The sequence below is a fragment of the Sinocyclocheilus grahami genome, unplaced genomic scaffold (genome assembly GCF_001515645.1).
Source record: "Sinocyclocheilus grahami isolate Dianchi unplaced genomic scaffold, SAMN03320097.WGS_v1.1 scaffold54.1, whole genome shotgun sequence".
Lineage (NCBI taxonomy): Eukaryota > Metazoa > Chordata > Actinopteri > Cypriniformes > Cyprinidae > Sinocyclocheilus > Sinocyclocheilus grahami.
This window is the reverse complement of record NW_015505233.1, coordinates 669825-696737: the sequence shown is the minus strand read 5'-3', so window position 1 is coordinate 696737 and position 26913 is coordinate 669825. Positions and strand designations below refer to the sequence as shown.

Below are 26913 nucleotides of genomic sequence, written 5' to 3'. Positions count from 1 at the left end.
CTTTTTTAAAATAAAAAAATTATTAAGGTCTGCCACCCCCCCCCCCCCCAAAAAATGCTAAAAATTTGCTTTGATTTCTGACCCCAGTAAAATGATAATGTGTGTAACTCCCTGAAGGAATCAAATCTGATTTAAGAAATCTAAGTGTGAGCTGCCAAAATGAAGAATAACTTAATTTACTAAAGTTTGCTTGGAGAGTTTTATATACAACAGACATCCCTGATCAATCATTTTAACAGTCTAGAAAACTGAGCTTAAAAAAAAAAAAAAAATCTGTAGAAAATTGCTTCCATATCAAAATGATGCTTCACCACAAAATGATTGAGGGAACATTTAGGCAGCTAATCATCATTGCTACGTCATCTATTTTGTAGAAGAGCTCTCCATTGTACTATTTCAGAAAGAGATCAGATGTTGATTTTTCCATGTTGACAAACAGATTGCTTGGCTTCTTGCAAATTCAGGTGAGCAGCTGTTTAGTTTCTCCGTTATTCAATTTTGTAAGGAATGCTTAAATGCACAACAGATACAAAACACTTTCAAACACTCAATATCACATTTGCATATGCTGCTTGATTTAAAGTTACCAAAAAAAATTCCTGAGATAAATCTGAGAACCAGATACCATATAATGAATATGACCCCCCCCCGAAAAGGTAACATTCAAAACGAAATGACTTAAGTATCCCATACAGCATGTATGAGAACAAATCCATATGCACACACAAACAGAAACACATCAGGTGATGCACCATGAGGGTAACAACAGAACAGCCCCCCTAAAGTAGTGACAAACAAAACTTAACACTGGCAAAAAAAAAAAGTAACATTTGAACACACAGAACAAACTGTCATGATAAAAGATATGAACGCAGTTTACCGGACTCAGTTTCTCTCAGGCAGCTCTTCTGTCGTACACTTCTCGGTCATTTCCTGGCAGAAATCAGTCGTCACACTTGAGCTGCCCATTTGGGAAGGTTCTGACCTCTCAGAGGTGACAGTGTCTTGGGGTGGGACAGCCTCTCTGTCCACTCTAAGGTGTGAGTGTGGTGGTTTGACTATGGCCTGGCAGTCATTTAAGCCTGGGGACAACACCACGCTGTTGTGTGAGGTGAGAGTGATGTCTATACTGGTGGGATTGGGAGAGATTCTCAGGTCTGGACCGGATGAAACTGGGTCTGGGTGTAGATTATACAGAGATTGAGACTGTCCTGGACTCCGCTGTTCTTCCCTACAGACCTCCTGAGACAAAAAGGAGAAGTTTTCCCACAGCTCCCCCATGCAGATCTTCAGCTGGCTGCGTTCGGTTAGGAGCTTCTGTCTCTCACAGACCTAGCAGAGGAGAAACACATGCAACAACGAAGGTGATTTAGAAAAATCTAGATTCTTGTGAAGCGTGCAAGCAAACGCTCAAAGGTTGTTGGTCGCTCGAAGCCTACCAGTTTGTGAATCTCACGCTCCAGGTTCTGGATGCAGTCTAGCTTTCTTTTCCTGCAGCGCTGAGCTGCGACGCGGTTTTTACTGCGGCGTCTCATGTTGTGAATGAAGTCTAGCTGATCTGAGGTCAGCGTATGCATCTTTATCATCAGCTGAAAGTCATTGCGTGGAAGCTCTGTGATCTGGTCTATTGAGAAAGGCAGTTTCACCTGCAAGTTTACAGCTTATTAGAGTTAAGATGTATTTACTGCAGCATGTAACTTCATATACAGGAAGAAACTTAATATTAACAAACAACAATTATATATATATATATATATATATATATATATATATATATATATACATACACACACACACACACTTACAGTATGTATATATTCTGCAAATTTCACACAACCTTCAGAAAATATGGAACCATATTTTGACACTGCCATCTAAATTGTATGAAATGTTTTATTTATTTGCATTCAGGCTTAAACTAGAAAACTAAACTTCGGAAACTCATCAAATATAAAACAATAAATAAACAACTTAATTTTCATTAAGAGACTAAGATTTTTTTGGTAATATATATGTATGTGTGTGTATATATATATATATATAGAGAGAGAGAGAGAGAGAGATTTTTTTTTGATAGCTTGTACATAAATGCTATGTAATGCTAAAATGATGCAGTATCAGATCAGTCATTCAGTCAAAATTTTAAATCTTACACAGTTTAAAAAGAAATATTATGACTTTTATCCAGCAAGGATACTCTAAAGTGAGAGTACAGACATTTATGATAAATAAATGTTGTTCTTTTGAACTTTCTATTAAGTTCTAATTCATCAATAGAAATATTAATTTCTATTTTTCAAAATTTATAATTTCTTATGGATCATGTGGCACTGAAGACTGGAGAAATGGTTGCTGAAAATTCAGCTTTGCCATCACAGGAATAAATAATATTTTAAAAGATATTAAAATAGAAAACAGTTATTTTTAAACACGTTTCTAAATATTACTGCTGTTACTGTATTTTTGATTAAATACATGCATACATTTTTGACAGATTCCATAAAATTCTATATGGTATGATTATTTGTAACCACTGTAAATTTACATTTCCTTACAGATCAGCCACTGGGTATGAATGTTGTTCTTTAACACATGCTGAAGGATTTAAGGTGGGTTGGTAATATATGCTTGTAATAAGCAACAGCAAAGAGCTTCTGTTTACCGTCTTTATATTGTTCAAATAATCACAGCACAGCTCTGAAAATGCCATGCAAATGAAGATGAGTACAGGACACATTATGGTTCAATTACAAATTCTGCGAATAGAGTCACTATTCTCATTTCCATGCAATGACAAAGATGAAACCTGACTTAAAACTCTGCCGATGGAGTTGGTCATAGTGATCACATGACGAATACTCTCTCTGTCTCTGCTGTGACCTTGTGCCACTGCTCAGTCTGTGTAAAATGGAGGTCTATATTTAACCGCTCTACTACAGAGAGCTCTGTAATAAGGCTAGAATGACAGATTAGGCTTCCAGCAGCACAGGCACGTTTCCTCCTCTCCTTCTCTCAGAAGTCAGGTCGTTTCTGGGAGAAGGCACTCATACAGTGAAGTAGGGCTCATCGGTTAGCCAGTAAGGTGAAGCGGCCCATCGTCAGATGGGAGCCTGGGGGCCGCTGCCCCACTTCTGTCTGGGGAACTGCAGCTGGGAGCTTTAAACTCAGGCAGAGTGAAGGGCAAAATAAATACCGTTTCTGAAGAAATTTCTACACTATATTGGGTTCAAATTTAGCTCTTTTTTTGTTCCATAACCTTTTTTTTCTTAAAATTGTGACCGATGAAAAATAGCATGGTATTACTTTGGACAAGTACAATTGTATTCTTAGAAGTCCCATCTAAATACCATGGTTCCTTTTTTGCCATCATCACATGATCATGAAATGGTTAACATTTATTGTTACTGACAATCATAAACAATTCTTCCACCAAGCAATACAGTTTAAACTGCAAAACATAATACTGTGTTCCAGTTAATATCTAAAATATCTGAAACTAGATAAATGTACTTAAAGGGATAGTCCACCCAAAAATGAAAATTGTCATGATTCAAGATTTATTCATCCTCATGTTATTCCAAACCTGTATGAGTTTCCATAGTATCAGAAGTTCCCTAAAAATACTACAGTATTTTTTTTTCCTCCTATGGAACTTTCCATTCTATGGAAGTCAATGGAGACCAGACATTTCTGGAAGAAAGAAATCCATACAGGTTTGTAACAATATGAGGGTGACAGAATTTTCATATTTGGGTGAACTATCACTTTAAGAAGTTGTTTTCAGAGAATCAGAGCATCTTTAATAAGAGTACATATAATCCTACTTGTAGATGTTTTTTGTTTACATTTTTCAAGTACAAACAAGTTAAAAACAAATGTAAAAAATCTGCCACTGCAGTATGACAATATATGTTTATACAAGATGAAAACAAGTCTTAATATCTTATTGAGTGTTGCAAGTAAGTTTCTCTTATTTGATGTATTTTAAGAAAACAAACAAAAAAAGGCAAATAAAAAACAAATACATTAATTTTGCAGTACATTAGCCTAAGTATAATGTTTACAGTCATCAGGCAATGCAGCAGCTTGATGCATCAACACAGAACTAATGTTTGGTCACAGGTGTGTGTATATCAGCTATTTTACAACAGGAGGAAACTCATCCAATTAGATTGTAGAATCTAAAGCTATAAGTTTCATAATGCGGCTGTGAAATATCTGGCTTTTTATGGATGCCTTTAAAACACATTCTAAGACACAAAAAAATAATCTTTGTAGTCATTTGTACACTGACAACAACAACTCAATTGGGTCATCAAAAAATCAAACGACTAAATGAGAAATTATAATACACAGATTCTTAAACTGGCAAGGTGTCAGTGTTGTCAGGAGGAGGAACAATTATGTCATTGGGACCTTAGGAAGAAGAACGGCTCAGAGCTTATTGCCATGGCAACCCTTCAGCGTTTGCCAAGTTACTGCAGCTTGATTCTCAATCTCAGAAGCTCAGGAATCAAATGTGGGAATGTTTTGTAATGATAATATTTTTCATAATTATTTATGGGGATTTTGCTTTTTAATGGGATCAAGAATTGGATTTGAACTTGTGCCTATCAAAAGCTCAAATGTTGACAACATGTGTGCCAAGCAACCACTGCATAGGGCTGGACTGTTTGGGAGAACAAAAAAATAAAAAATAAAAATAAAAAAAACAAATGAAGTGATTTTTCTGATAAAAATTGTGATTGCGATATAAAGTCTGCATTTTTTTTTAAATGCTCCAGGGCTGCTGTGCTTGTCTGTAGAGATGCACAATTTGGCAAAAATGCTGTGATTATATATCTATATGACTATAATAATAAATAATAATAAAAATGACAAATTAAACAAAATAAGAAATACTATTGTAATATTTTACTGAAAAGCAAAATAGTATTGAAGAAAGATATAATTTTATTTTACAGTACAACTGTTAAATTACAATACTACTAATAATTTTGGACTCATAATATAATTTTCAATAATCAAACCACTGGGTTTTGATGTTCAGGTGGAGAAAACACAGAGTTCTTCTCATTTCAAGTCTGGGAAGATGGTTGGCATGTGGTAGGTTGCCAAACACACGTTTAAGTGACCGAATGAAGCTGCTGAAAACACTGGATCATGAGCTACTCACGTGTAAATGAACACAGTGCCATGCTACACTCTGAAACATGCAGCACTGACATACATATTTATGTAATTAAGTCAAAGTCTTTGTGATATGATAATTGCAATAAGCCATATCTCGATTTCAGCTTTGCTTTGATTAATCATGCAGTGTTACACTGCAGGGTTTAATATCAACTTTGTTATTTGTTTGGGATACAGAATGTGCAACCTTCTGTATCCCAAATATTAGTGCAACTAATATTTCCAAACATATACCAACCTCTTGAGTGTGCTCTTTGGTGGGAAACGATTCGCTATCTCCATCGGAAAAAGATCCAGATTCGTCACTGGAATTAGTGTCGTACGACTTCTCGCACTTGATCTTTGGCGGCCCCGACATGCTATGCTCCCGGTGTTCAAGGGTCAGGCACCGCGCCATGGTGGAACAAGGAGAGGTAGAGAGCTCAAATTGGGGCAGGCTGGAAGGAGATCCTCCACTGCCATCCTCAGCGTAGGAGTAGGAAGAGCAAGAGCTGGAGGTTCTGATGTGGCTCTCGGCACGAGACGAACGGGGACACATTTTAATGGGCACCGGACAGCTGCTCTTTGGCCGGCGGCGGTAGGGCAATGCGGGCTCTTGAGAGACAGAAGTTGGGGACAGTGCTTGGGAGCAGGGGAACGACTGGCTGGAACCTGCCCATAAGTTATCCAGGGTCTCCTGGCCCAAACAGCTCTCACCCGGATAAGAGTTTGCGGGTGCCGCCAGATGGTAAGGGGCTCGAGAGGAGAAGATGACACTTCTTCGGTCACTCTCCCGTTCAGATTCTTGGGAACAGATCCTCTCAAAGGAAAGTGACTTGAGTGACATGCCATCAGTTAATTTCTCAGCCTTCTTTGAGGATGTCACTCCAAGTCCCCCAAGGAAAGTCTGATAGTCTTTTTGGAAGTAATTTGGAGCAACTTGTGGTTCTCGAGGGGGAGAGGTTCTGCTGGTGAGTTGCAGATCAGCGGTAAGACAATGATCCGAAGACGTGACTTCCTTTTTAACAAGGGAGTGCAGGCACACTGGTGAACGCTTGCTCACAGGCAATTTGATGGGCGTTGAACTAAGTTGTCTTCCGTCAAACTCCATTTCCATCTCCATCTCACTCCCTTTACCCCCGACCAGACCGCCCTGCTCCAACTCGGACAAGTCTAGCGGCACACAGTCTTCCCCACTTGCTGGTTCTGCTTTAACCTGGGAAAGATCAAGGCCCTTGGCGTCGCTGCTGGTGACGGTCTCCTGCAGGGAGCCGTGTAAGCTTGAGGTACTGCTGTGAGAGGAGGTGGTTGCGTTGTGCTTAGCAAGAACTTGATGGTACTTTCTATATTTGGGATAACGAGGGAGGTCGAAAGTTGGAGGTTGGTCTGATTGATGCAGGTTGTTGGTGACTTTTAATTGCTCAGTTTCAGGGTGCAGCCTTGATCCGGACAGTGGTGGTTTGGAGTCATTTGGCTGCACATTTGCATCCTCTAATCCATTATCATGATGGTTCTGAACCAGAGTCTGAAGTGATGGTGGATTCTGGCTGGTCTGCATGCCATCAGCCTCACTTTTCATCTGGGCCTGTAGGAAGCGGAAGCAGGAGTCTTCGAGGTTGTGCATTCCCAAGAATTCGGCACAACACATGACATCCTGGATGTTGTCCCTGTTGAGCAGCAGCTTGGCTGTGTAAGCAAACCGCAACAGTGGGGTAAAGCCTTTCTCCGTGATCTATAAAAAACAAAACAAGCTGATATTTTAGAGTCATTAGTGGTATTTTAATCAAATTAAAGCGACACTTTTGTGACATTTTATTTGTTTCCCCAAAAACCACTTATATTGTTACTCAAGGTTTCCTGCCATAATTTCCATACATTTTCTACCTCCTTTATGAGAATTACAAAAGGCTGTTTTACTACTGTACCTTGGGTAATAGTGATGCACTGATATTTCTTATTAATGGTAGACGATAAAATTTGATACTACTGTCAGTGTCAATAGCCTCATGGTTAGTGCGGCGACCCGAGTTTGAAAACCCTTTTTGTGGTCCTTTGCTGATCCCGCTCCCCTCTCTCTCCACCCAATGCTTTCCTGTCTACTCTATGCTGTCCTGTCCAAATAAAGGCATAAAATAGCCCATAAATAAAATCTTTTAAAAAAAAGATATATACAACTTTCTCTAAATAAATAAAAAAAGAACACAAAAAACGAAAATAATTTTAAACGTAACAAGTGAATGCAGTTATAACATTAATGTACAGTATGAAAAAAAGTATGTTTATTTTGATATTTGCCAACAATAACATTTAACAGTGTTATTAAATTATTAACATTTTTAAAGATTAAGTGAGTTTTAGATGATGACAAAGGTCATTTAAAAGTAAAAACGTATAGAAATTAATATAAATATTTATATAGAAAAAAGTAATATAGAAATAGAAAAAAGTAATATAGAAATAGAATATATAAAAAGAATTAACATATATAGATGCACACAACCGTTCAAAAGTTTGGGGTCAGTAAGAAGTAAAACATTTTGTGAAAGAAGTCTCTTATGCTCACCAAGGCTGTATTTATTTGACCAAATGTCTTCTATTTTAATATTTTTTTAAAGGCAATTCATTCCAGTTGTAGCGAATTTAGCTCATGGGGAAATATGAATAATTAACCATAACTAGTTATAATTAACTATTCATATTTTAGATCCACTGTAGATATTTAGCTGACCACTTAGGGTCAACCGTCTTGTCAATTCTAAGAACGTTAATTTCCTGGTTAAAGGAAATAACTTTCTTACTGTACAATTCTATAAGTTTGTAACGTAAATCTGCATGATTATTGACTCCGGTTATGAGTAAACAATGAACACGTCAAGTGTGATACAAGTAAGGTTTTATTAACTACATAAACACCTAAACTAGTCTAACATACTACATAAACACATTAAGCCGGTCTAACATACACATACACACACACACACATACAGTTGGTATAGGAAAGGGTTAAAGTTTAGCACTAAAGAAAGAGACATAAGGAATGACATTTATGGAACCATTTTGCATATTCAGCAGATCTAAAACCTGAGGGAAAACGTCAGATTCTTAGTTCAAACAAACCTTGTAAAAAGGTGTAACTGATACTTAATGCATCAATTAAATCGACTAAGTTTGATACTTGCGTATGTCTGAAAAAGATTCCTGATGCAATCTTAAGGCCCCAAGATCTTGCTGAAGTTGGTTGATGAGAAAGAGCTAGTTTGAGTCAGAATCACTTGATGAATGAAAAGGACTAGGCCGGAGCCTGGCACGAGCTTTGGTATCCTGGAGCGTTTCTCACATCTTCATCTTAGCATCTCACTGAACCACCGAACAGGGGCGGGTCACATGGAGTGTGGCCTTTTAAAGCCTGCAGAGATTCACGCCTCTCAAGATGGGTTCATCCAATGAGGAAGGCTGAAATCCCAAGCGGGAGGTTGGAAATACTGGGGATTTTTATGACTCTTTGTCTGTAAGCATGGTATTTTGCATATGTAATTCGCTGGAGTGTTGAGGCACAAATTAGTACCGATTCTTAGAACATCAATATGTTGCATAGGTATCAGCATATAATATACACACTTGTTTCGATCATAAGAAGGCGAATTCATAGATACTAGACATGAAATAGTTACTTATATGAATGAGTGGTTTATCGTAAGCATGAATAAAAATAGTCTATAATACAACAGATTAAATACAACACAGCAATAATATACACAATGGCCTGAAGAAAATGGGTGTTCATTCAAAGAAGGTTTTCCTATGAATTAATTAGTAGAAAAGTCCATTTCTCCTGTGCATTTGTGTCCCTTTGTTTCTGGAGAAAGCAGAATGAGAGCCGGCTCGCATTCCACAAGGTTGTAAATGTATCGGGTTACCATGAAACCAGGGTCTTGTTCGGCGTCCTGGGGTGTTACAAAGTATTTGTGAAATCTAGCTAACAAAATATATATTGTGTGTTGGAGTGTTCCAGACGCTACACAGTGATAGCAATGCTTAATTTTCAGTTGCCTTTAATCCAGTCTTTAGTCTCACATGATCCTTCAGAAATCATTCTAAGATGTTGATTTGGCGCTCAAAAAACATTTGTTCTGGTTAATATTTTTGTGAAAACCGTGACCACAAATGACTGAGAATAATCAGCTGATCCTCAAATCACATTTTATAAATCATGCTATAAAAAAACTGCATCTATGCTACAAAGTATCTGAGCTTCCTATTCAATGTCTCACAAGCTTTACATCAAGTAATAAAATGAAGTGAACTGCATAGCGTCAAGAACAAAAATAAACCACCCTTCTCATCACTTTCAATCACTCTATCACTCTCGCAGGTATCCATGAATGCTCGGGGCAGCGCAACCACATCAAGAACATCATCTTTAAAATAGAAAGTCATCCTGCTGAAAATACAGCTCCCCCAGACATTCACTCAGTCCTCCCAGAGCTGCTAATAAACAGAAAAGCTAGGGGGGGAAAATGCTGAGCATTCTGTGGATCTATTTTCAGCTGGCATCAGCAGCTGCACCCTGCAGAAGCATGTCTTTATGGAAGCCAAGCGCCATATGAGACTCCTTTAATGTTATAACCAGCAATCCTAATGAGGGCGGCAGACAGGGACGCATGTACGCACACAAAGCAGAAATCAGAGACTCCACAATATAAAGCAAGAGGGAAGCAGCTAAGCACGGCTCTGAGGAGAGAATGAGATATGAAGCCAATTTCCCAGTCACTACAGAATACAATTTGACATTAAGTGTTTTGAAGATGAACGATAATTAATATATAAGCAGAGGCAAATGGGGGCCTTCTGACATATCTGGGATATTGTAATATAACTTTGAGCTTTGAGATCGCAAAGCACCTAAAGTATTACAACACAGAGAATCAGCCATGAATAAATCATACTTCCTCAAGCACAGTGAAGTTCTGAGAGGGAACTCTACTAACACTTCTGGTAAACAACATAAGCAATTATGCCAACTCAAAGCTGCAGACGATGAACATGTTTTCTTCACGGACACATTCCTGTCGGACTTCTCTATCTATCTGTACACAAAGGAGCACATTTCTTGTTGTTAGAAAACAATATTCCTAAAAGGAAAATATTTTGATCAAATATACAGTAAAACTAGATTACAACACATAACTAGTGCTGGGTGATATACCGGTTCAAACTGTAAACTGGTTTGATCTGCAAAGATCGCTAGGGGCCTCAAATTATTTTTGTTTCACATTCACAGTATGTTCTCAAGCTCTCATTCAGCCGGTCTGTCATTTTTGTTTCGTGCAGATATGTTTTATGTAGTATAGTTTCACAAAGCTTAAGCCAGACCGTTCTGTTTTTGCTTTAAATTGTAAAATTATTAAACAATCCAATTTAATTTAATTGGATTGTGATTAAAATACAGTGGTTCTGCAACTGTTTCATGTATTCTGATTCATATAAAGGGACAGTCAGGGAAAAACCGCGATTAAAAAACAAAAAAGCCATAGTCCTAAAAAAAAAAAGAAAAGTGATACAGATTTTTGCTCAAACCACCCACCACTACACATAACAGAAATATTATAAGAATTTTTTTTTTTAATTCATCAGCCATTACTCCAGTGTCACATGATCCTTCTGAAATCATTCTAATATGCTGATTTGGTGCTCAAGAAACATTTCTTATTATCAAGTTGTGCTGCTTGAGGAAATATACCAGATCCTTTGATGCATAGAAAGAAAAAGAAAAACAGCATTTATTTGCAATAGATTTGTTTGGTAACATTATCAATGTCCTTACCATCACTTTTGATTAATTTAATGTGTCCTTGCTAAATAAAATAAAATGTATAATTTCTTTCAAAACAATCTTATCTTTATAACATTTCTTCTTATTACTAATTTTAAAACGGTTTAATATTTATAATAAAAAACTGCTTAATATTTTTGAGGACACTGGGATACATAAAAAAAAAAAAAAACGGTTGACAAATAGAAAGTTCAAAAGAACAGCATTTATTTGAAAGGGATACTGTCTTTTTTGAGCAATTTAATGTTTCCTTGCTGAATAAAAGTATTCATTTCTTGAAAAACACCAACATTTTAAATGGTAGTGTATATTCAATTTCAAGACTCTTTTTTTTAAATTAAAAAAAAAAACTTTTTTTTTTTTTACTCAATTTTATTTTTCATGACTGTGGAACTGTACACAACATTCACTCTAAATGCAATCAAAAATATTTCAAAACACTGTGTATTGAAATAATGTCTTTTAATTTTTCAGACTGGTACGGTTATCTGCTACAAATCTTTTGATTAATTGCCTTATTAAAAAGGAAATAATGGTCCTAAAACTGACAAATAATATTAAACAAAGAAACGAAAATAAGGGTGTTTATATGCATTAAATGCAATTTCAGAGATCTCATATCTCCCCTCTTCTGACACAGCTAGGATTTTTGTGAGGTTTTCAGTGCAGGTCATTCAGGTGCATCCTTGCAGGCTGTTAATGTATGCTGAATCTGTACCCCTGCCAAATGAGGACACTCACCTTCTGTGGCAGGTTGATGACCGGTTCAAGTTCCGTCTGGCCCCTGAGCAGCAGGGAGAAATACTGGCTACAAGCTGCCAGCACTGCCCTGTGGGCACGGATCTCCCTCCCCTCCACCAGCACTGTCACATCACACAGGACGTCCTGCTTCCGCTGTTCATTCAGGCACAGGAGGATGTTGGCACAATGCACTGTCGACTCATAGACATACATGGGAGCTTCAGGCTTCTCCTCCGTAGACATTCCTTGCTCAAAGCCTGTGGACCAAAGTGACATGACATGACTGCTCCACATTATTTAGGTTCTAAAAAATATTTATTGCACGTGTGATGGAAAGCTAGTTTAAAGGTGAAAAAATATGCTATTCATCTCAATGGCAGTTCTTCAAAACCAATAATGGACAATTGCACAATTACTGATGCAATCGCACAGATGTCTCAAATTGAGCTGATGGCCAATTAGCGGCATGTGTCAGCTTCAAAATTGGGCTGAAAATTAGGACTTTGATATGTGAATTTTCGAAGCGACACTAGTAGAGCTTCCAAGAGGCTGTTGTCGCACATAAACAGCAAATTATTATTATACTATTATGGGTAATGGTCTCAAAAATAAATAATATGTCAAATAAGCACACTGAAGCTCATATATTAACAGATGATTACTTTACAGGGCAGTTGCTTGCTACATAAAAAAAGGCAAAAAATGTGTTGCCAACTGTAAAAAATGTGAGTCTATAATAGTACGGGTAGCCATCTGAAGGGAGTCTAATGATGGCTCTGCATGGCCATATAATGGTAATAGAATATGAGCCTATTTTGCAAGACCAGGTTGCAATAGTGGTAGCTTCTGTTGCACTATTCCTGCCGTTCCCATTTTCAAGATGATAATAACATTCCCAATGCATAAAAAAATGATCCAGACATAATTAAGGGAAACAGATTTATGGGAAATTATGAAATGTAGAAATTAAGTAATAATGTAAAAGTCTTTAGCGTCACTTTAGATCAATTTAATGCATCTTTGCTGAAAGTGCATTTCTTACAAAAAACATTTAATAGTAGTGTATACAGAATTTTTCTATATAATACTGAATATAATTTTTGGTATTAAATGGTATTAATGATTATACCATTTGATGATGGTCAGAAACCAAAAAATTTCAGAAGCAAAATATTTTTTAAATAATAAACGAGACAAAACATTTAAACAAAGGAAGAATGTTGTATTAGCTAAATATCTTAATATATAAATTATCTAAATATCTAAAAATCTAAAAATAATCCATAGAATATGCAATTATAAAAAATTATATTTAAATTGTGATATTTGGATGGACTATTTTTTCTAAGCGGAAATTAACAAACAAATAAGATAATACAATAACTGTAGTGTATATATTATTGAATATAATTTTCAGTATTAATGATAATGATTATTCAAAATATCTTCTTTAATGTTCAACATTAATAATATCATTATTAATGATAATACTAATACATAATTAAACCTTTTGATGATAGTTAGAATCTCAGTTAAAGCAAGAAAATGAAAAGGTAAACAAGATATAATACACAAGATTATAAGTGGAAGTTAATCATCAAGTAAGATAATGCAATAACACCTATGTCCATATTTATTTGATAAGTGGGAATATTTACAGTCAGCAGTCATGACTTGATAATAAACTCCTTTAGAATGACAGAAGACCTGACCCAGATTTATTTTGCGATAATGATCAGTTGACCGTGCATAATCGCTTACATATACTTCTACAACACAAGATGTGTTTTCTGTTCTATTATCACACTATGTTCATTCCTAGAGGCAGTGAAAACCTGAAAGGAGGAACTAGTAAGGGGGATATTACAATTATTTTGAACCAGTCTAGTGAAGATGAGCTGTTGAATAGCAATTGCTCACTCTAACACACGGCATTTCAGCATCTTGGCTTTGGTAATCTCAGCATCAGCTCGTGAATCATTAACACATCTACCAATAAAGCACATACAGAGCCACTCACACTGACAGAGAAATGTCTTATAGCAGCTGTCACTCGCTTGCTCTACCCACACTAATGAGATATCACCAGCATGTCAATTCATTCAGAGATTCTGCTCTCAAAAGGAAAAATACCATGCAAATAAACAGAGGGAATTACAGCATGTTTCATCATCAACACTGATGCATGACTATGTCAGACAACCAAGACCATAATGCAGATGAGCATCATTACAATGGCGTTTAAAGTATCATGTATTGTGAGTGTTGCACATGCAGTACAATGAACTGGGTTATCAAAAGACAAATTACTCTGAGAAAAGTGATCCACTGAAAACTCATTCAAGTGCAAAACTAGGCTTAACTGGTCGGTCGCTGTGGAAACAAACCTACTACAGAACTAGCCTATTCTGTTTCTGCTCCTCCAGGACTGAATGGAAATATAATTAGAAAGCATTTGTTAAAATGTCCATGATGCTGACCAACCGTGCAGTCTCGCTAATTTATGAAGCCCCTAATTCCCTGACTTAAATCCATTGCCAACACCAATATGGCTTTATATGGAGGAGTGATAATTCCTTTGATGGAAAAGAGACTGCAATAAGCATGTACACACTCTAGTAACAAACTGTAATTAGATAAATTGCATTGAACATACAGTATCTCACAGAAGTGAGTACACCCCTCACATTTTTGTAAATATTTTATATCTTTTCATGTGACAACACTGAAGAAATGACACTTTGCTACAATGTAAAGTAGTGAGTGTACAGCTTGTATAACAGTGTAAATTTGCTGTCCCCTCAAAATAACTCAACACGCAGCCATTAATGTCTAAACTGCTGGCCACAAAAGTGAGTACACCCCTAAGTGAAAATGTCCAAATTGGGCCTAATTAGCCATTTTCTCTCCGCAGTGTCATGTGACTCATTAGTGTTACAAGGTCAGACCATACGCCGCACACTGCATCAAATTGGTCTGCATGGCTGTCGTCCCAGAAGGAAGCCTCTTCAGTTTGCTGAAGACAAGCAGACTAAGGTCATGGATTACTGGAACCATGTCCTGTGGTCTGATGAGCTTGCACGCTCTCTCTCTCTCTATTAATATTATATAATAACGTAGATATAAAATGTATTATAATTAAGTATATAATAACATAGAACAAGTTTTCAGAGTACCTGCCACTTTTCAGTTACCAGCCCGATTTGTTAACCACGACACCACACCACTGTAACTGTCATTGACCTATACATGAACTCTATGCCTGTCTGTTGCTCTCTGGTTGTGAGAACATTTGATGAATCATTGCGCATATCCTCGTAAAATATATAAGCTAACCGCTATCTGCAGATTCCATGAGCTCACACTTTGTGTTGCGGGACGTGGCAGGCTGCTGGAGCTGTGATCCAGTGATGCCTGCTGCCTGATGCTTTAAGCCTGCAGGTCAGGAGAGAAAACCACACACAGCTAAACAGAATGACACAACACACCTCAGATAAGAACTCATCTTGGGGGGATTTTCCAGCAGGAAACTCGACAATGACATCATTAGTTTCGACAATGAACTATTGTGCTCAAAATAAGGTTAGCTGTCTCTCTTTCAGAGGGTCACTGTCATATTCACAAGCCAGTATAAAGGATGTGAACAAATGGTGTTTGAAAGAATGGATCCCTTTCAAAAATGCAAGCTATTTTTTGGTACTCCGTGGGAAATGTCCCACAATGCATTCACGATTGCATTCACATCTGTTGGACACAAAATACCAATGCAAATTGTGCCAGTTCACTTAGTTACTCATATGAATTACAGTTCTACAAATTAGTGTTGTTTATTTAAAGGCAATCAGGTGTTAGCTAAACAGCTGAAGTATCACTCCTTAAGTCAATCAGGGCATTCCTAAGCAGGCTTTCCATGTAAAGATAGGGGGTGACCCCATGCCAGAGTATTTTGGGCACTGGTTGCTGAAACAGAGCTTGAATGAATCATGGTTTCCCAGAGACTGAAGTGAGAAGTGACTCATAACTGTCTTTAATATGGGCAGAGGCAACCGTGACACAAAAACACTGCAAGCAAGCTATAAATATACACAGAAGCTCACAGTGAGCTGGATAAACATACTTCAGTACAAGCAGTACATAACACAATCAGCAGATGGTGAGGCATTAAAAACATAGATCATGGATATTTTAAGCTAAATTCACAAGAGACTGTGCATTACCATTAATTTGCCATAAATAAGGGGTGTTCATAGGTACATTAGATTAACTTTGAGATGAAATGTTTTCGCAAATGTTTTCATAAAGAAATAAGTATTTTGCTCACCAAAGCTGCATTTATTTGATCAACAGTAAAAACAGAAATATTATGAAATATAATTACATATTATTATTACAATACAAAATAATTGTTTTCTATTTGAATATATTTTAAAATGTTTTTATTCCTGTGACGCAAAGCTGAATTTTCAGTCTTCAGTGTCACATGATCCTTCATAAATCATTTTAATATGCTGATTTGTTGCTCAAGAAACATTTCATATGGTTATCAATGCTAAAATCAGTTTAATATTTTTGTAGAAACTGTGATAAGTGTTTTTTAGGATTAATAGAAAAGAACAGCATTTTGACATTAAAAATAATTTGTGACATTACAAATGTCTATACCATGTTTTTGCCTTTGATCTTAATGCTAAAAAATTATTATTTTGCTGAATAAAAGTAATAATTTCTCTCAAAAATCTAAATCTTACTTACCCTCAACCGCTGATTGTTTTGTTTTGTGCACAAAAATATTTTATGACAAGAAAACTGTCATAAGGAATCCAATGATGCAAAATTAATAACTGAAGCATTTTATTGAAGGAGATAGTTTATGCAGATTTAATGCAATTAAATTAATTTGCTTTGCTATTGCAGTTTAAATTGAAGACACTATTAAATATCTTGTCTTATAATCCCATACTCACAAATTGTGAGACACTGCCAAAATATTCTGATACGGCCCTTAAGAAACTAGCAAAATACATAAAAAGACATTAAATACATTGCAATATTGACACTGTTGCCTCCATTTTTTTGCCATCAGCGTAGAAGAGTTTCTGAAGTGAAGTGATTAAACAGCTGAACTTTTTTTCTCATTGCCTTTTAGAACTTATCTTTTATAATCCCATACTCACAAATTGTGAGACACTGCCAAAATATTCTGATACGGCCCTTAAGAAACTAGCAAAATACATAAAAAGACATTAAATACATTGCAATATTGACACTGTTGCCTCCATTTTTTTGCCATCAGCGTAGAAGAGTTTCTGAAGTGATTAAACAGCTGAACTTTTTTTCTCATTGCCTTTTAGAACTTATCTGCACTTGAGTAATGCCTGACAACACAACAAAACTAGAGCACTCCTGATATAATCAACGAAGCTGCCTACGCATTGCAGTTTGACTTTATACTGTTGCGGTCTATACAGGTTGCTTGATTAAAACTAGAGCATGCTAGTTTTGTCACGTCATGTCGCTCGCTTGCGTGTAGTGTAGATGAGATGTCAGCATGACCAAGGCCTGGACATCCTTTCTAAACAGATGGTAATTGAGGCCAGCTTGGGAGGCAGTAACCGTCTGAGGGTGACTGATGGTTCAGCCAGCAGGTTGCACCTGATTTTCTCCCTACAGTAAAATATCATGAATTTCAAATGAATATCACACAAGTACTGTGGGCTCAAACAGCTTGGAAGAAATGATTAACATAATCAACTAGGAAACACTGAAAAGCTTTGAAGATTTCATTCTGCTGTGCTCTCACAAACCGATTGCAAAACATCAAAAAGGAGGAATGCAAAAAAAGCAAATGCTGAAAGGTTTGAGCGCTTATTAAATTTCATCATGCTCTACAAATTTGACGAAGAACATAAATACACATTTGAAGACAGTTTGTTACTTTTTATCCATGTAAGACAACCTAAGACATGAACGAAGGCATGTCAGGACAACAAACTGTTGAGAAACGCTAAAAAGTATATTATTTTGGCAGCAAGACCTCTTTCTGTACTAATGAATGACATTTGACAAAGTAGAAATGTTTACAAGAATGATACCCCAAACCATGTTAGGTAGTGTCCTAATTTAAAAATGTATTCTGATTCTTTTGATTAATTAAGGCCTTGATTTATGAGAAAATCCTGGTTGCAGTCTCAATTCCTGCATTATTACAAGCAATATTACAATGACATTTAGAATCCCCGCCCTGAAGTTGAACTGTTGTCATTTCAATAGATATTTCCTAAAATAAGCACAGGTATTTCAATCCACTGGGAATGACCTTTCTTTCCTGTCACTCCATTTTCTAGGATGTCGTCTACACCTCTCTTATTTCAGCTGAACCACTGACATCACATCTCGCCTGAGGTATGTTTCCTCGGTCTGCAGCAAAAGATTAACTGGACCACTCAAAAGAGGTAACGAAATTCAGTGAAATCTAGGATATTCATGGTCAAATTACACATTATGAAAACGATAGTTCCCGTCCTGGTTGTTGATTGTTCGATACAGTGGCATTCCCTGCTTAGGTTATCCAAGATGTGCAGTTGATGAGTTTGTTTCTTCTTCACAACAGATTTGGAGAAATTTAGGATCACTTACTCAGCAACAGATCCTCTGCAGTAAATGGGTGCCGTCAGAATGAGAGCTCAAACTGCTGATAAAAACACACAATAATCCACACCTCTTTAGTCCATCAAATGTCTTGTGAAGAGAACAGCTGCATGTTAGAAATTCAAACCATTGTTTCTGGCTAACACACAAGTCTTCTATCCATTATATTGCTTTCACTAGTGAAAAAGTAATCTTGTCTGATACAAAAGAGAAATATACAGACCAAGCAATGTTTACAAGCAAAAACAGTCTAAAACAGTTCTAAACAAATATGTTGGTGGATTTTGTTGTTAGAGAACAAAGCATGGACTTTTTTTGGAAGCATTATTATGGACTCATATTTTGACCAAAAGCAATGGTTTAAAGTAGGGCTGTCAGTCGATTAAAATTTGTAAGCTAATTAATTACATGGTGCGGCGATTAATTAATCGAATTAATCGCAAACTAAATTTGCCTGTGAAAATACCCACAAAAGATTAAAGCTATTATTGTGTTAAAGCAGCACTATGTAACCTTTTCTGTGTTCAAAATTAGCAAAATGTATATAATGAGCGAGTACATCATGAATTTAGGGATGCACGATATATCGGCCACCATATCGGTATTGGCCCTTATCGGCTCATTTTTTCTGTTATCGGTATCGGCCTGATAAGAAAATTTGGCCGATATCTTAAAGCCGATAAATAATGCATTATTTCCTTCAGAGACACTTCAGATGCGCACTGTTCGTTTGCAGCCTTTTGTGCAATTGTACATTGTAATATTGTGGTACACTTATAATAATAAGTAATTATATTTGGACTATTGTAGCCTGGTCGTGTCGTCACCGCTGCGGAATCGCCATAGACATTAGAGAATAAATAAACTTAGAGAAGTAGCTCAGGTTGGAATGTTCTTCCGCGGGATGTGTGCAGTTCTGTTTATTAACCGCTAGAGCGCCAAAAGTTACATAGTGCTGCTTTAAATGAGAAAGTATCAAATGGACATTACAAACAGTAGCTTTAGAAATAAATACTTTATTTAAAATGTATTACACATAAACGTTAAGGCTACAACGGCCTAACAAACTATGGAACATAAAAGAAGATAATTTGAGAAACATCTAATGTATTTTTGTTCATGCAATGAAAGTCACTAGTAACCAAACCAACTTTGTTACCAACAGTCTTCAAAATACCGTCTTTTATGTTGCGCAAAAGAAAGTAAGTCATTCAGGGTGAAATGACAAGAGGGTGAGTAAATGATGACACTATTTATTTATTTATTGTGAACTATTCCTTTAATGTTTATTTATTATTATTTCTTTAATAAATGGAATGATAGGCCTACTCTAAAATAGAAACTAAAACTACCAGCAGGTGGCAACAAATGTCTTCATTCGATTCATTCAAACGGCTAATTCATTCAGGAATTCAGTAAATGGCTCTCTCTTATGAATGGGCCTTTGAATCATTGGTTCTCTCGATTCGTTTAAAATGCGGATTCATTCAGAAACTAAACTCCTCTGTGTTGCTCACAGATGCACAACAGTTCTGCTGTGGACCTGGCTTTATAGATAATATTTTCGTTGACAAAATAGAGCAAAAACGCACAATAGTGTGTTTAAAATATAACAATATTTACAACTTATTTACTAAACTGTTGTGTAAAATCACATTTGTACTCGTGCTATTTGTGACAAATACAGCACTCGTGTGATATCGCTTATGTGATATAAATATGACTCATACAGGGGCATTTTTTGCCCAAATATCTTGAATTTCAGGGCATAACTGCATTTATGGAGATCGAGTTGTTGCCCTGCATCATATTTGTCAGCAGTCAACTGTATGAAATATAAGATGACGTACAGGTCTGGGGGCAGGGTCAGTGCGTTAACTGCATTAAAATATTTTAACCGCACTATTTTTCATAACTAATTAATTACATTAACATGTTAAACTGTAGCAAATTAGCTTAAAAAGGGAAATGTACTGTATATAAATTATTACAGTCAATTATGATTAATTACAATTATTTATATCAGCTGCCAGTAGTAACTGTAGCAGAATTACATTGCCATCAACCAATCTGTTCGTCCAGCGAACATTCAGTGTAAGTTCATACCAACTCTAGGAAAGGATATTTCCGTGGCCACAGAAAATACTTTCATACAGTATTAATGCATTAGAGCATGTAGTAAGGATCAAAATCGTAAAGGGACATTAATTTGCAAGGCAGAATCAGAAACTCATGTAAATTGTGCACAAGAGTTTTATTACTCTCCTGGAAGGAGCGTACGGATGCAGTCTCGGATGAAAGTCTTGATGGTTTGGAGGTTCAGTGGTGTAGGAGTCGCGATCACCTTCTTCCGGGTTTGAAGAGTGATGAATTCCAAAGATGTTCCAACTCGATGGTGATTGGGAGGTTCTTCCCAGTGGAAAGCGAAAAAGAGCTAAGAGAGACATCAGCTGAGATCCTAGGATCTTTGGTGAATGGAAAGACAAGGCCGAAGCCTGGTGCAGACTTAAGAGTTGCCGAAGCGTTCTAGCTCACATCCTCATCTTCTCAGAATCTAACAGAACCGCAGACTGACTGAAGCGGGTCACTGTTGTGAGAGCTTTATCTCCTATTGAGCTCACACCTCCGGGATGTCACAGAGCCAATGGTGGCTTTCACTTTTGGAGGGAAAGTTTACGACTTTTTGTCTTAGAGCATGGTATTTTGCATATGTAATTTGATTGGGTGTTGATGCAAAAACTACTAAAGATTCTTAAAACACTAATACATTGCCTATGTACCAACATATAATATACACGCTCGTTTAGATCATCAGAAGACAAATTCATAGATACTAAACATGGTAAAATTACATATAGGTAAGATTACATGAACGAGTGGTCCTATCATAAGCATGCATAAAACAGTATACAATACATAAGACAATATACAAGAACAGTATCAACATACACAATGACCTGAAGTATATGTGTGTTCATTCAAAGAAAGGTTTTCCTATGAATTAATTAGAGAAGAGTCCATTTTTATGGGCATTATGTGTCTGTTTTAGAGAGAACTCAGTACGAGGAAGATTATCTCTACATCCTTTAGGTCGCAAAAGTTTATCTGATCTGGCTGAGGGGGGTCCCGGTTGCCATGGTAACCAGGGGCCTGCTGTCCTTCACAGACATCCTGGCACCCAGTATGTTTATTGGGTGAGGGGTCTGTGACTATTTGTTAATCTAATGAATAATTGATTTGTTAAATCTCATGAAAAATGGTGAGTCTGATTGGTCCAAATTCTACAGTTTAAAGTTAAAATGCCTTAATGATAGAATTGTTTATTACAAAGACGCAGGTTTTAACTTCACAAGACGTTAATTGATGAACTGGAGTCATTTGGATTATTTCTGTATTATTGTGATGTTTTTATAAGCTGTTTGGGCTCTCATTCTGACGGCACCCATTCACTGCACAGGATGCAAGTGATGTGATGCTAAATTTCTCCTGATGAAGAAACAAACTAATCTACATTGGATGGCCTGAGGGTGAGTAAATTTCAACAAACATTCATTTTTGGGTGAACTATTACTTTAACAATGTCCTTTAGCTGTGACTACATTCACACTACTGTATCTTGTACCTTAACTGAACTACTACGAAACCTACAAATAACGGCATGAACCTCATGTGTCATAGAGAGCGCGACCAAAGAGTTTATCGGGGTTAAATGTAACCCAAATGTCATACTGAAACCACTACGCATTTACTGCTTACTATGCAGCTGGTTTCCTGCATTCATATTCAGCTGGGTTACTTTTACCTAAGTCAGCTGATGACCTACTTCAAACAGAGGATAAGAGTCACAGCTCCTCTTTCATCTGTCCGTCAAAGCAGAAGATTCCGGTAAAATACAAAAACCACTGCGGTAAGCATCATGACACTTATATTCAAAGAAATAATAGAGACTGGAGACTTGCGCAAGCTACTTCAGCGTGAATGCATCTTGAGGCTATACATTTGGGTTTGCAGACTGAAGCTGCAATGACTGAGATATGCATAATTTCATAAAATGCACGGTAACATATAGAACCGTCTTGGGAATTTTTATTGTCAATTATGCAAAAATGCACAGTCTTGAAACGTGATTCTAGCAGCTTCATCCTGCACTACTAAAATGTAACTCCTACTATATAAATACATTAATGAATATTTATAAACTCCACTCCACTATACCATTCAATATTAAATATATAAATATTTATATATATATATATATATATACGCTGCAGATGAACAAACTGCTGTATTTTGTATCAATGAAATATCAAAAACGTTCTCCATTTCTTTCATTTTTAAAGACAAATGTAGCAAATATTATGATTGTTTTTTTCTGCACAACTACTCTCATCCCCCCCACCCCAAGACCCACTTTTATTGAACGTATGAATAAATAAATATTTTATATTTTTGTGACAAAAAAGTATATATATACAGTGGGTACGGAAAGTATTCAGACCCCCTTAAATTTTTCACTCTTTGTTATATTGCAGCCATTTGCTAAAATCATTCAAGTTAATTTTTTTCCTCATTAATGTACACACAGCACCCCATATTGACAGAAAAACACAGAATTGTTGACATTTTTGCAGATTTATTAAAAAAGAAAAACTGAAATATCACATGGTCCTAAGTATTCAGACCCTTTGCTGTGACACTCATATATTTAACGAGAAAAATATGAGGGGGTGTGTAAATTTTCTGCGCACACTCTATATATATATATATATATATATATATATATATATATAAAATGTAAATATATATATTTTTTTAAGACAAAATGTAACACATACTTGCATCTACATAACTAAAATAATTAAGGAATAAATAACATTTATTTGTAAATGAAATTTTAAAAAATGGTATTTTCACATTATTTTCAAAGGTGACATTTTGGTGGTTCAGCCAGGCCAGACATTACAGCAACATTTCCCTTATCAGAAAGTCCTGTGTAATTTAAATAAAAAATGAAATCTTTTAATGGCCCCATTAGCTGTGTTTGTATTCTCTTGGATTGTGTCAATGTCTCAGACTAACTCTACTCTAGCTGTCCAACAGGAAGTGAACCAGTACTCAACGGGTTCATCAAGTCCACATAGTTAATAAATGACAGCTGTGGCCAAGTGCATTCCAGCTCCGTTTCTCTCACCCTTTGGCCCATCTGTGGGCATTAGAGGCATATGTATTATCATATCATGACCTGGCACTTCATTATTAGTTTTAATCACAATATGTTTGGGTACAGAGGGGGTATAGAAATGCCTTTGCAATATTGTGGTAAAAAATCATACCCGCAGTCAACCGAACTGAAACTAAATGAGCAAAAACAAAACTCTGAATACATCAGTCAGTGATGTGATGGTGCAGAGATTGAATAAGATTGACATGCACATACGCTATTGCAGTGTTTGGGCTTATTAGTGTTTGCAGCAAGCAACAGTTATTGATGCTCATACTACGGGCTAGAGGTTTGCATAAATGTGAACATTATGCTACAGACGTGAATTATAGTTCAAATTATGACAGAAAAATGTTGCTATTTCTTTTCAAAGTAATTGAACAAAATGCGCTAAAATGTCCCAAAGACACTGAAGGAAATGTTTTTGAATTGGGCCAGTAACCAAATCTAGCAACTGTACACTAAAAAAAACACTGAAAATACCTTAGACATTGTAAAGCAGGTCAAAGCACTAATTTGGTTTCTAAAATATGCTGCTGTTGATATACGTTTAGTGCAGCTCTTACATTGACAAATAATTCAGCTTCCACTGCTGAACATTAAGGTCACACATATTGTGACTCAAGCACTTCATGACAGAACCAATTCAGTTTGCTTTATCAAACAACTGCTTTACAGAAGCAGTTTTCAGCCAATGAAGATACATCTGTTGTGTTGCAAACACAAGCAGAAGACAAACATCTGTTTCTCAACCAGCGATAAGCGACAAAACCACAACTGCTGACAAAACAGGTGCTTTCATCAGAAGAACAAACCACTGTTACATGACTAAGGAGATGTTTCTGCACAGTCCATAGTGAAGACGAAGCATTGATTAGTCACAGGCCATTGATTTGACATGCTAAACACTTTTTGGAGATACGAACACTAAAGCATACTCAAGTCTCAAGACAAATCTTTTACGGATAGAAAGATCCTGAGAGCACTGAACATCTGTAATCGTTACTGCAGTGCAGTTGAACCTCATTATCACATTCAGACCATGATTTCTCACGATATTACCACACTAAGGTCACAGCTCTAAATAAAGATGCATGCAAGATGTTCAAAAGTGTTAAAGAAAGAGCAAATTTAAGTTAAAAGGTAAATGTGGATTTTCTATCCATAATCAATCTGAATATTTCTACAATGAGCACAGGAAATTAGCTACTCTATATGCTGCACCACAAAGACCTGTGAACATCTCATCTCAAAGGATGTAAACCACAAACACCTCACCCACCCATTAACCGTATCTTTACCTTCCCTGCTTAATCTAAAACACATCAAATCTGGGTCTGTGGTGCAACACAACTGGTTTCATAAACAATAATAAGAGATAGGATAACGATGAGAAGAGATTTTGTAGCATAAGTGTTTTTAAACTGGTCCAATTCAAAATATAGTAATAAGAAAGCAACAAACAAGCTAAACTTGGCAGCGTGACTGTAAAGATTCACAAAGCCACCAACCAATGCCCTCTCACTTCTTCTTTCATTACGACATAGTGCTACAATTCCTCTACTTTAAAAAAAAATTATGTTTCAACATCCCTACTTTGAAACAAATTCCAAATATAAGAAACGTTTAGGATCAATCAAGTCTATTATTTCTTGATTTATGTTTTCATTGTACCAAAGGCTTGGTTATCAGTTGATCTTTGCCAGCTTTACTTCCTCCAAAGTCATCACACCTCTATTTAAAGACCTGAGCATTTCTAGATAATTCATGGTTTTATAACATCAGCATTAGCCCACATTTAAATAAAATTTATTAGGCAAGTGCTCGGTCAAAACGGAGTAACAGCACCAACACTGAGAAAAATTACTTTTAAGTTCTTTGATTGAATTATTATTGACTTAATTTTCAGTCTGGTTTCTATGAATTTATATATACTGTATTGTCTAAGATGATAGCTATATATATATATTACATTTTCAAAAATATTTAATTGTATTTTTGTTAACATTGAGTAACTGTATTATATATATATATATATATATATATATATATATGATTTATGTTTTCATTGTACCAAAGGCTTGGTTATCAGTTGATCTTTGCCAGCTTTACTTCCTCCAAAGTCATCACACCTCTATTTAAAGACCTGAGCATTTCTAGATAATTCATGGTTTTATAACATCAGCATTAGCCCACTTTTAAATACAGCTTATTAGGCAAGTGCTCGGTCAAAACGGAGTAACAGCACCAACACTGAGAAAAATTACTTTTAAGTTCTTTGATTGAATTATTATTGACTTAATTTTCAGTCTGGTTTCTATGAATTTATATATACTGTATTGTCTAAGATGATAGCTATATATATATATTACATTTTCAAAAATATTTAATTGTATTTTTGTTAACATTGAGTAACTGTATTATATATATATATATATATATATATATATATATATGTATATGTGTGTGTGTGTGTGGGCGCGTGTGTGTGTGTGTTATTCATTGTTTTTATAATTATTTTATTTATGTTAGGACATCAATCTAAAGAATATGGAAATGAGAGGTATGGCCTTGGTAGTTAAGTGATTTTTTAAAATTTTTATATTTATATTTTACTTTAGTTGATGTCAAGTAAATATTTTTGTGTTTGTTTTTAGTTAACTATAACCCTGGGATGATTTTTTTTTTTTTAATTTATCTTTTGGTAATTAGAAGATAGATAAATTGATGTTTGAGAGGGATGAACACTCAAAATATTACACACAAAGGCATTAAACATCGTCTCAGTCAAGAGTGCATCCGGTCCAACCCATAATCGTACCTGCCATCTACAGTACCAGAGAATAAATGCAGCACTAACCTGCAGACCTAAAAATGTACAGTCAGTCAGAGGAGCTGCACTGACATCCAAAAACGTTGACATAAGCTTTCGGTCTGAGCTGAGACATTGCGTCTTCTACGCGAGGCACGGACCACAAACAACAAGACGCTCAAACCAAAGCACACATAAACTGTAACGAGCGGCACCCCAGGCGGCTTGGTCACTCACCTAAACTTTCACTCGTTCCCGCACGAAGATGTTCTGCAAGACGCCTTCACATGGTCTCTTTCTTCGCGCTTCGCTAGCAGCTGGAGGAGCGTGCAGGGTTATTGTTTTCTCTGAAGCCGGAGGACCGGTGTGTTCAGTCTCCGTCTATGTTGAGTTACATTCGAGACCGCGTGCTTTTGCTTTGCTCTTTGCTGATTGTGGCATTTCCAGCACGCGCCTCCTCTAAATTGCTACATTGTTGACATTGGG

The 26913-nt window shown here is 36.3% G+C and overlaps 1 protein-coding gene across 1 annotated transcript; it reads right to left on the bottom strand.

Annotated features, from left to right (window-relative positions):
- Positions 1-19: 19 nt before the first annotated feature.
- On the bottom strand, positions 20-26896 carry LOC107583475 (transcription regulator protein BACH2-like). The gene is made up of 5 exons (XM_016269681.1): positions 26665-26896; positions 11747-12003; positions 5432-6904; positions 1440-1646; positions 20-1332 (listed from the first exon to the last, which is right to left on the bottom strand). The coding sequence occupies exons 2-5, from the start codon at positions 11987-11989 to the stop codon at positions 886-888; spliced, it is 2370 nt and encodes a 789-aa protein (XP_016125167.1). The 5' UTR covers positions 11990-12003; positions 26665-26896; the 3' UTR covers positions 20-885.
- Positions 26897-26913: the final 17 nt, after the last annotated feature.